The sequence below is a fragment of the Danio rerio genome, chromosome 23 (assembly GCF_052040795.2).
Source record: "Danio rerio strain M-AB ecotype USA chromosome 23, GRCz13ab, whole genome shotgun sequence".
Taxonomy (NCBI): domain Eukaryota; kingdom Metazoa; phylum Chordata; class Actinopteri; order Cypriniformes; family Danionidae; genus Danio; species Danio rerio.
In genome coordinates, this window is record NC_141043.1 from 20,065,258 (window position 1) to 20,077,427 (window position 12,170).

The following is a 12,170-nucleotide window of genomic DNA, read 5'->3' on the forward strand; positions in this document are numbered from 1 at the left end:
TTCTATTTAGAACCTCTTTGGGGTTCCATATATGAAGCGCTTGATAGAACCATTTTTGGTTCTTTATAGAACCGTTTCTTTTAAGAGTGCACACTGAATTAAAAATTCTGAAAACTGGACTGAAGCAGTTTCAATTTACTAGAACTTCTATTTTAACTGCTTTGACACAATCTACATTGTAAAAGTGCTATACAAATAAAGATAAATTAAATTGAAGTCTGTTGAACACAAAATAAGAAAATGCTGGTTGCTTGGACCCAATGACTACTTGATGAAGATGATGTACCAGCAACCAGCATTTTCAAAATATCTTGCAAAAGAAACCGATAATTGTTAAAGAGAGAGTAAATGATGATATAATTAGATTTTTTAGTTGAACTATCTCTTAAGGAATAAAAATGTTTGATTAAATTATAATTTTTTTAATCTTGGTTTAGAAAAAAACTGTTTCATAGGTTATTTTACATAGCAATTAATTTGGTCTGATAAACATACAGTGCTCAGCATACATATAAGTACACCCCTCACAAATCTGTATTTTATTGATAAAATGTTTTATTATAAAATATTTTCATATTTTACTAGGAAGCTATACAATATTGTATTTGTGCATGTACATAGATTAGTCAGTCCTAAAGACAAATCTGGAGCTTATCTAACAAATAAAAAACTTACAATAACGGTCTAAAGACTAGTACACACACATTTATATGTTCATTCATTCATTCTTTTTCTTTTTTCGGCTTAGTCCCTACATTAAAATGGGGTCGCCACAGCAGAATGAACCGCCAATGCACATGGCAGCATATGTTTTATGTAGCGGATGCCCTTCCAGCCACAAACCATCACTGGGAACACTCATACACTCTCATTCACACACTCATACACTACGGACAATTCTAGCTTTTCCAATTCACCTGTACCACATGTCTTTGGACTGTGGGATAAACAGGAGCACCCAGAGAAAACCCATGAAAACATGGGGAGAATATGCAAACTCCACACAGGAATGCCAACTGACCCAACCGAGGCTCGAACCAGCAACCTTCTTGCTGTGAGGCGATAGCATAACCTACTGTGCCACCGTGTCACCATTTATATGTTATAAAAAAATATTAAATACAAATTTAAAAATGAGGAAAATCAAGAAAAGCAAAAACATTTGAAAAATTTGTTGACATTTTTTATGTTGTATTTTTTTTTGCAGTATTTTGCTAGAATGTAATTGTTTTATCTTCAATTTCTAAAGATTAGTGACTAAAATATTATTTTAATTAATATATCTGTTTAATAAATCTGTTTTGTTTAAATCCACCAAAATACATTTTTTTAAACTGACAGAAACTAACATTTCATAATAACCACCTCCTCAAAAGCGAGCACTTCACACAAAACACAAGCTTTTCCAATAAAATGGCTTTGCAGTCCGTTTTTATTGTTTTTCTTAAGATACTAACTTTTTTTTGGTTATTTTTGTGTTTTATACCATAAGTCCCAAAAAGAAAAATACACTGTATACAAAACTACAAGAGAAAACGTATAAAAAAATAAAAATTGACTGTATAAAAGCACTGTTAATGTTCCAAAATACAGATGAACAAGTTTGTTACGTTACCACATAAACAAGTAAAAAGACACCTTTATATATATATATATATATCAAATTGTAAGAATCTACTAGGCAAAATAATCAGCCTATGATATCAAAATTGTGTTTACGCTACAATGATAAAAAAGGTGAAAATAAAAGGACAGTAAGCACTTCTCTTGTGCAGTTTTACATGCATGTTTTGCCCGTCAAGATGTGTACAGGACAAATAAGTGTAACTTGCATGTGATATCCAAAGTGTTCCACGTTTTAAAAGTATTAAAGTTACTTTAACTTCAAGCTTTGAGTTTGGACAGTAGTTTTCATTAAGCATATAATCAGACAAATAAACCATTTTCTTTTTTTCTTTTTTTTACAGCAAACAAAGGCAGAAAGTTTCTTCGCAACGCCCGTATGGCAGGCTGTATCTGTTCTCTTCAAAAGGCACCACACATTAAGGCATCAGAGTGCTACAATAATACAATGCGTTTGTTATTGTTGGCAGCAACAGTGAATATTAAAAACAACAGCATCAAACATTTTACATCTAAAGCAGGCTAAAAAACAAAGAAAGTATGGTAAGAAAGCTCTAAAAACTTGTTGAAATGTGTTAAAGTTTGTAAACATTACTTTCAAAGTTAAAATACAGTACACTGATCTCTATCTTGAACGATTGCTTGAACGACACAAATTACTTAAGGAAAGAACTGTAATGTTTAACAGGCTAATGCCCTCGAGTTCTGCTAATGATATAAAAGAAAACACCTTCTGGTTACTGTTATTGTGCAACGATACAGAGGGCATGGAGGCTTTATGAAACACAAATAGGGGCGATCGACTATTTGAACGCATCCTCTAAAACGCATTCTTTAAGGGTTCACAGCTTGGTGTTTGGAAGTTTGCATTGATACAATTTTTCAAGTATTTCTTTCACCCCGATAATATGGTGAACATGAGTCACATGCATGAATGAGGAATTTAAAGTTCACACATTTCAGCATTGCTTAGCCAGATTTGCTCTGGAAGAAACTAAAATGTTTTGTTCGATTAAAAATTATTATTTTTTTTTTCTCATGATAATAAAAGATTAATCTACCCGCATGTGAACCCTGGCCGTTTTCAGGCACATCCATTTTAAAAACGTCGAGTACAAAAGCTAACTGTGTTTTCGCTCTTAGCATCACAGTGTCTACCTTGAGTTTGGCCTGTTGCTCAACACTACCCTCGACCTCAAGTCACAGCTTCTCATGCTTGTTTTTCCAAAGCTGAGATGGTCTTGTCAAATTTGTGGGTCTCTAAGAGCTCCTTTTTGAGGACATTTGGTCTTGTACTTTGTGTTTGCTTTAGATTAACTGAACGCGGACTACATGTGCTATTCACACGCAAAGTAGTCCTTCAGTGGGGCGAACAGATGTCGGATAACTGGAACGCTCCAGGATCGCCCCAGCAGCTTCTGTCTGGCGCCACGGCCCATGTTGGAGACATCTGTGTAGTGAACAGGAAAGCCAAAAATCCTGGGAAGACGAGAGAAAGAGAGATTTATTTAAGTAAATTAACCCTTTTACCACTAATAACATCATTTTTTTTAAAACAACACATCTCTGGGTTTGTCAATTTTCATGTAATGGCCAATTTCACTGTTACACAGAAGAGGGCGCTATTACACATCTTCTGAAATTGTACAAACAGTAGCTAATGAGCATGTAAGCCAGGGGTGACCAAACTCGGTCCTGGAGGGCCGGTGTCCTGTAAAGTTTAGTTCCAACCCCAATCAGACGCACCTGGGCTAGCTAATCAAGCTCTTACTAGGCTTTCTAGAAACATCCTTGCAGCCCTCCAGGACCGACCCCTGATGTAAGATAACATGATTATTACACAGCATATACATTTTGACCGAATATCATTTGTGATTTCTCAGCTTTTTGTTCAAAATGTTGCTTTTCTAAAATTAAACATGCCCAAAAGCGTTGATAAGAACAAAGAATGCATGAAGGTAGAAACTGAAATACACTCATGTGTCCTAATATGAGCTAAATAAAAAGGGAAAATGAAGAGAGACTGGTTTGTAATAATACTTTATTATTATGTCAATAAGACAAAACTATTAAAATCATTCAAAACCAAGACCTTGACTGTAGGTCAGAAATTATTACAGGGCTTCTACAAGGTTATTCAAATCAAATTTAAGACATTTTAAGACCTTTTTAAGACCAATATGAATGAAATTTCAGACTTACACAAGGCTAAATGCTAAGGATTCCTTTAAACGGCACAATTAAAATATAAAAATGAACCTTAAAAACAAAAGTTATTGTAAGGAAGATAATAAAACCATATTGGTAAATTGTGTTAATAAATACATTTTTGTTAAAACTTTTGTTTTGTTTTTTGAGATGGAAGGTTAGTGATTGCATGGTTGTTAGCCCGATTTGGTAGCTTTACATGGATTTAGAAAAATTAAAACCTGTTTAAAGTGATTAGTTTTTGTACTTTTTTTTCACTTTTTAAAACACTGCAAACACACTGTATTAGATTATTTTACTTTATGACATAAGAAGGTTTGTTTTGAGCTTTGGTTAATATTGGAAATGAATGGGGACTTGTGCAAAAAAAATAGTAATAATAATTATATAAATATATATATTAGGGCTGCACAATATTGGAATAAATCTGTTATTGCGATCTTTTATATATACAGTTGAAATCAGATTTATTAGCCCCCATTTTTTCATCAATTTCTGTTTAACAGAGATTTATTCAACACATTTCTAAACATAATAATTTTATTAACTAATTTCTAATAACTGATTTCTTTTATCTTTGCCATGATGACAGATATTTTAAAAACATTTTAAAACGCAGGTTACGGTAATTAGGCAAGTTATTGTATAACAATGGTTTGTTCTGTAGACTATCAAGAGAAAAAATTGCTTAAAGGGGCTAATAATTTTCACTGTAAAAAGTTTTTTTTTAATTAAAGCTGAAAAGTTTTTATTCTAGCCGAAATAAAACAAATAAGACTTTCTCCAGAAGAAAAAATATGATCAGACATACTGTGAAAATTTCCTTGCTCTGTTAAACATCATTTGGGAAATATTTAAAAAGACAAAAACATTCAAAAACATAATTCTGACTTCAACTGTATATTGCAATATGACACAAATGATAAACTTTTACTCTATTCTGGTTAAACTAATAAACAATGACGTGTTCTGAACTGTGGTGTCTGGTCAACTATAATCCTGACTTAACATTGAAAATGATGTTGCGGACATGCACTATGTAATATCAATGCTGAACAAAATTTATAGCAGTCAACATTTGAAGTGGATCAAACCTTTTAAAACTGTTCAACAACACCTTTCTTGTCTTAGTACAATTTTGACAATATGACATTCATTTTTTTTAAATCATGAAGGTTAAATATTGTATAAAAAAATAAAAACTGTACTGCAAGTAACGATTAAGGAAATAATGTTTTACTTAAAAATGACAGCAAATTTTGTAAATGTTTGTTGAAAATGGCATAAATGTTGTCAAAATTAGCATAAATACAAAAAGCAGATTTTTACATCCTTCTAAAATTGAGATTTGCGGTTGCGAACACACCTCTCGAGCTCTGTGCACCACAGGATATCCTCTTTGCCATTCATCATGACAGGGAAATGCTGGTCTTTGCCTTGTTTGATGGAATTGGAGCGTGTTGTGATGGTACGTACCTTCCCGAACTAAAGACAGAGACTTAGAATTAAGACACTAGGCCTGATACAACACCATTCCAGGTCAAGAACTGAATAAAGTAATATAAAAGGCTCATGAGTTTACATTATGACCAGAGCCATTCATAGATGTCTTTCAAGGTTATGACAGATATGGAAAATAAGTCACCTTGGCAACACGGCCATGTTCCAAACAGTCCTGAAGCTCTAATTTATCCATCCCAGAGGCACACAGAGGCCTGAAAGAAAACACCCTTATTTCAGACTTGCAGATATGAATCAACTTTCTTGTGAGGCTGTGTTATATCATTCTCCTCCTCAAAATAGTCCCCTGCAAGTTAGCTAGGTAACAGCACTGCATAGTATAATTTTACCTGATGCAGCCAAGTTCCGTGATTATTACTTCAGAATGAGAGCATAGTTCCTAGTCATATTGACCTAGAAACTAGCAACCTCCTAAATATGGTCAGTTTTATTACCAGTGATGGGAATAATAGCATTATAAATTACAAATGGAATACTTTTTTCAGTAACAAGTAATCAAATAACATTACAACACTGTTATTGTTACTGACAAGAAAATGCAGCATTATCAAATAGATATATACTTAGCAATAGAGCTCACTGAAGAGCTTTTCATCTGACTCTGTCGGCCTGCTCTGGTGTGTATGAATGGGGCATATAACAGATGATGATTGGTGTGTGTTTCTAGGGGAGGGACAACCACATAACTGATAATGATTGGCTAAAAACGCAAATAAAGCCTATAAAAGGTAGACGGAGCCTAAAATACAAAACAAAACTAGTTTAGTGTTGTTCTGACATGCGGGAATAATCAACAGTAGCAAAGCAAGTCAACCATGTCAGTATATCTTGACAAAGTACTTTACAATCACATTTCCTTATCATCAGCTTGCTGTCAAGTGCCGCGTCAGTGCCAGTCATAGAAAGTGTGAACTCACGATTATCACGGTAGACCAGAGAGCAATTTACTACCGTTATACCATGATTAAAACATGAATGAACATTTGAAGGTTAAAAGAAAAATGCTGAAATGTACTGCATGTTATGTAATCATCACAGAATCTGTTTCAATCATGGAAATATGTCAATACTATTTTTATTTTTGACATAAATATACTAATAATACTCAAATTACTACTGTAATATTTACACTGAGTCATGGAACCTTAAAACTATTTTTTGAGATGTTAACAATATATGTGTGGTACATTGATAAAAACACTATTAGGACACCTACATTTCATTATCGACTGAAATTGTTTATTTTTGTGTTGTTTAGAACAAATTTGATCTTTTTAAAAACGAAATTTCGAAGCAACATCATGACTATTAGGTAAATGGTTAATTCTGAATTAATGATGAATGGCTGCTAGTACACTGTGGCATCAAATGATAAGCGTTTTTGCATATTAATTTATGAGAAAGAACTAGTCCAATTCCAATCACTGCACACTAATATGAATCAGATCTTTCATCTGACTCTTCCGTCTTACCTGTTACAGTGTCATTGCTCAGAGACACGGGTCTTCAGTGCTCCGTTTATAATTGTGCCAACACAAAAAAAAATACACTTTCCCAGTGACTGCAAGCTGTTGGTTAGCTGTGACCTAATAACACACGAATTTGTTTGTTTACCCACAAGCTTTTTTAATCTGGAATTGGTGAAATCCAGATATGCGAGTTGTCTCCTTAAAACTAAAGATGCAAAAAAGACTGTGTACTTAGTAGATTGCTGTTTATTCAGATGGCTATGTAAGATATTATCATATTGTCAAAAGTACCGTTTCAAATTTAGAATACATAACGTAGTCAAAGTGAATAAAGTTACTAATTAGTTTGCTTTAATATTGTATAATATAATATATTATAGATATTGTGTGCAACAATACGACACAATCCACATTTGTAGCCTACAGAGACCCAAAAGGGACAGGATGGTGGGGAAAAAATAGGTGGAAGAAAAAAAACTGGGTGGGAGAAAAAAAAATTATAAGAAAACATATTACTAAGGTTTTTGGGTTCCCTCGCAAGGATTTTGCATTATCTCGCAAAGATGTTTTGCGTTATCTGGCAAAACTGTTTCTCCACAAACACTTCCTGTTCACTTCATTCATGTAAACCCTCCCGTTTTTCCTGAAATTCTCCCGTATTTTACCTTTCTATCCCACTTTCTTTTCATTAAAGCTGTGCGTCGATCATCGCCTTTCATACGCTACCTCTGAACCAGTGAATGCATGTATAAGCGCTGACTGACAGACGCGCGCCGTATAATAAACTGATCCCAGATCAGTTTCTGTACATGCCATTTAAAGTGACACCTCTGTTATCAAACAAGTGAGCAGCAAATAAATCTCAAGTTTTGCTTTGATAGCAGAAGTGTCACTGTAGGAATGCACAGATCAATAATAAAGCATTCCATTACTTTAGAAACAGTTTGTGCTCATTTAAGAGAAAATTAGCTGTTTAAAATTAAACATGCAGGACGGAGATGTTTATATATTATTCAGTGTATTTGTCTGTTTAAATGTACACTCGAATCCAAAAGTGTCCTGCACTTTTGCTCCTCTGCAAATGGCGTGTACAATAGCTGATCTGGGATCAGTTTATTGTACGGAGCACTTGTACATGCATTCAGTGGTTCAGACGTAGCATATGAAAGGCGATGATCGACGCAAAGCTTTAATGTAAAGAAAGTGGGATAGAATGTAAAATACGGGAGCGTTTACATGAATGAAGTGAACAGGAAGTGTTTGTGGAGAAATGCAAAAAAAAAAAAACGTAAAATTTTCTATCACTCTGTTTTTTTTCCTCTCACCCATTTTTTTTTCTTCCACCAATTTTTTTCCCCACCATCACGTCCCTTCCGGGTCTTCGTAGTGGCCAAATGGTCATTGCATTCTTTATTTATTTAATCACTTTGTGTGCAAATTTACTTTTTTATTCATGCAATAAAATTCCGCTTTCTATGCAAATTCTTCCCTCTTTCCACATGCAACACTCCCACCTCAACATAGCTGAAAAAAATCCTTTTCCTTATGAGACAAGGGGTTTCATGACCCTTTACAAAGCATCATTTATTTTTTGACTTATTTGTTAGCCAGTTTTGTATGTTAAAAGTTCTAAACCATTCATTATGTTTAATTGTTCCACTATAGAAATGATCATATTGACAATAAAATCCTCAATTTTAAATTTGATCTCTCACATTTCCCCACAGAAACATTAATAAAATATAGAATAGTGTCAAATGTTTTATAATAACATATTATTTAATTTATTCAACACACAGTTTTGACAATCAACATATTTTTTTGGACATATTTTCTGTTTTTTAGTTACTTTCCCTGCTAATTAGTTACTTTTACGATGATGTAATTAAGTTACTAGCTCAGTTAATATTTGTGATTACTAAGTTACAGGTTACTTTTTCTATGTATTGTGCCCAACACTGCTTGGTACCTAATCTAACTACAAAAGAGTCCAGCTTTAAATAGGAAAATTATCTAAACTCTTTTTCTCTTATCTAAAATTTTAAGCAAGATGCTAATGGTTTAACCAGATTCAATGATTTATGCTAAGCTAAGCTAAAAGTGCTCCACCAGACCTGCAGATTGGCTGAGTGGATTAAAAAAAAAAAAATCGAATGTTTAACTCAAGGGGACTTGTAAAATGTTGTCTTGTTTTAAAAGAAAAGTGGAGTGTTTCTTTAAAGCCCACAATAAACACACAAGGAAGTGAATTGAAATCAAATGGCAAATACCTCTTCATTCCTGGCAGGTTGCCCCAGAAATAGCGTGCCCTGTGAGCAGCCGACACCTCTATGGCGTCAATCATCACTGGATTACACTATAGAAATAAGCAAAAATGAACTGAAATAAGAATCAACCAGAAAAATAGTAATTTCTAACAGCAGTAACCATGAAGAAACTCAAACCTCTAGAAAGCGTGAGATATCTCTCTTGTCATTGACGCTCATGGCCACCACATTCTCAAACATCCAGAAGAAAGGCCGGTCTTCCCCTTCCTTTGGTTTCGCTTCACTCAAGAGGCGATAAAACTCAAAGAACAGCCGTCCAGTCCCCTCTAAACACCATTACAAATCATTAGCGTATGTCTACACTTCAGCAGTTTTTGTATTTTCTGAAGAACATGTGTGTTTTATTAATGTACCCAGAGTGGTTTCTAAGGTGTTGAGTGGTTGCAAGCATAATTCTATGTGATGCCTAGGGTGTTTTTGGTGGTTATGCTCCCTACTTGGAGTTTATATTTCAAGGGCTAATTTAATGGAGCTAATTTGCATGTGACATACAGTCTATTTAAAAAGTTGGGGTAGAAGGTTTTGGTTAAGGCTGAATTTACTTTAACACTTTAATAGTGTCTAAAAGTATTACATTTTTTATTAAACATTATTTATAATGTTTCATTTTTTTAACTTTATTTAAATAGATAAACTGTCATTTAAAAAGGTAAAGCTAAATTGTTAGCAACATTACTCCAGTTTTCGGTGTCACACAATCTTATCATTATTTTAATGTGCTAATTTGCTTTTTATTGAATATTTTCAAATATAAATTTTGCTAAATATTGATTTTAATTACTGTTGAAAATAATTGTTATAACTGATATACGACAAAAAAATTTGAGGACTGTTAAGGGTTCCGTAATGAATAGAAAGAGGATTTGTTTGTTGTAACTTATTAATAACAAATAGGTTGGTGTGAATAAAATATTTATAGAAAATAGGAGGTCAAATCCATAGAACATGTTTCAAATATATGGTAAAAATATTAAATACACGTCCAAATTTCCAAATACATATGTGAAGCCATAAAGAGCATTTATGCATAACACAAATAACTTGAATTTATGCATTTAATTGTCTTTTTTCTTTAGTTCAATTTATTTTCTTATTTTGTATCATTTACATTTTAGAAGATATTTGCAAAATACTCGCTATTCGAAAATGTATGGTTCTAATTCATAATCTGCCTAATATTACATAAATGATGACTTAGAAAAGCTGTCAAATCTCCACTAAAGCTGCTGCATAATTTAAAGTATTGTTCGGAGCTGTTAAAATCTTAAGAAACAGCAATAGAAAAATAATATTGTAAAAAAAAATGACTGTGCACTCTGCAATAGCCTTCATAATACTGTAAACATACCATCATAATAATCAATGTGCCACAAAACAGATAGAATTTATAATAAATGGTAAAATCCACAAGGGTTTGTGTGGGAAGACTAAAGATTTCCATATAATGATTAATAAGCTATAATGTCTTACCGTACAGACCTTTCCTAGCAGGGTTGACAATTGAAAGGTCATTACAGGGACTTCCACCAATCACCATGTCAAAGGGCCCCCATTCAGCAATCTACAAAACATAAGACCGCCATCTAGTGTTAGAACATCCGCACTGCACTTTCACCCCAGCAGCTCTCCAGATCCATTAGATTCTTTCCAAATGTTTTTGGAAAAAACATTGGAGTGGAACACTCTACACCCCCTTTTTCAAGCAGCTGCAAGTGTTTCCAGAATTTCATTCCCATCATCTTTTTTATAGTCTTGTAAATGTGAACTTATGAGGTGAATCACACTATTGCAATCCTTTAATTTGTTGCAAAAAAATATAGAAAATTGGAGAAAAAAGGTTGAAGATTGTGTACTTCACGGCATTAATGAGGGTGAAAGCAATCCTATTAAGCACTGCAAATGACATCAGGTAAAAATCTTTGATTATCTATAGACAAAAACAGACTTGTTGTGACCTAAATTGACATTAATAGAATAATAGCCCAATAAATCCACTATGTTGAAGCATGTTGTGTAAATGTATTCCCACCATACTATTTAAAACTAATTATGCTTTGGAATTTTGCATTGGAATTTATCCTAATCTCACATACAGTTTAGCATGAATAGTCTCCAAATTGAAAAACACAGGACTTACCTTTTGAGATTTTCTTCTAGAATCATAGTTATTAGAGTACTAAGTTGTAGTGATGTATACAGATTAATGAAAAGCATAATCCATTATTTATTAGCTTCATACCAAACAGGTCTGAGGAACATTCCAGATTCTGATGTAAACAGAATTATACTGACAATTCTGCAAGCTGAGTAGGCAACCTCCTAAACATGTCCAATGAGTAAATCAGTGTATTACCGGTCACTGAGCCTTAGAGCTTATGGACATTTAATTTGACACCCCAGATGTTCTACTTCTGCCTGTCTTTCTGTGGAAATGTCTTTACACATCTGCGTGTGGCAGTGTGAGAGTGTGTTTGCAGCTGGACCTTTTTCAGGCCTTCTCATTCTTTCAGTGTTTCATAAATAACCCAACCCTGGGCCCCAAAACCCCCCTCTGATATATCCCTTCCCTCTTTTCTTCTATGACAAGAGCCCTTTTCATGCGCTCCTCTCTGCCCTCCCGCTCAATCCAGCCTGCCAGCAACAATGGCGGCGTGAATGAGTGATTGAATGGGAGGGTGAGGTGGTGAATGCATGAACTGAGGAGAGGGGATTTGGGAAGGGAGAAAGCGCTTTTGTGTGCCTTCCCTAAGGCTTAAGACAACTCGCTGCTCTCTGTGTTTGAGTGTTTAAATGCGAGATAATGGAAGCCAAACAGAAAAATAGAGGTGTGACGACAAAGAGCAGACTCAGGTGAGGCCATTAGCCTTATCAAGTGTTGTTGGAACAAGCAACATGATACTAAATAAATAATCGTGGCCAGGTGTGTGGCCTGTGATGTGTTGGCACCAATCGGCCTCTATAAGATTTTTTTTTTTTTCAAATAAAACAGCTGAAGGAACAAGGAATTACTAACCTAATCTTA

At 34.1% G+C, this 12,170-nt stretch overlaps 1 protein-coding gene across 17 annotated transcripts in view; it reads right to left on the reverse strand.

Moving 5' to 3' along the window:
* Nucleotides 1-1,401: 1,401 nt before the first annotated feature.
* The window catches only part of dnmt3bb.1 (DNA (cytosine-5-)-methyltransferase 3 beta, duplicate b.1), a 90,551-nt gene continuing 79,782 nt past the window's right edge, over nucleotides 1,402-12,170 (reverse strand). For 5 of the 17 annotated variants that reach the window (XM_087305105.1, XM_087305099.1, XM_087305103.1 and 2 more), the window contains 6 exons: nucleotides 10,628-10,709; nucleotides 9,266-9,414; nucleotides 9,092-9,177; nucleotides 5,477-5,546; nucleotides 5,198-5,316; nucleotides 1,402-3,102 (listed from right to left, as the gene is read on the reverse strand). In XM_087305105.1, coding sequence (XP_087161231.1) covers nucleotides 2,961-3,102; nucleotides 5,198-5,316; nucleotides 5,477-5,546; nucleotides 9,092-9,177; nucleotides 9,266-9,414; nucleotides 10,628-10,709 — 648 coding nt within the window. In that variant the 3' untranslated portion in view covers nucleotides 1,402-2,960. 17 annotated transcript variants of the gene reach the window in all.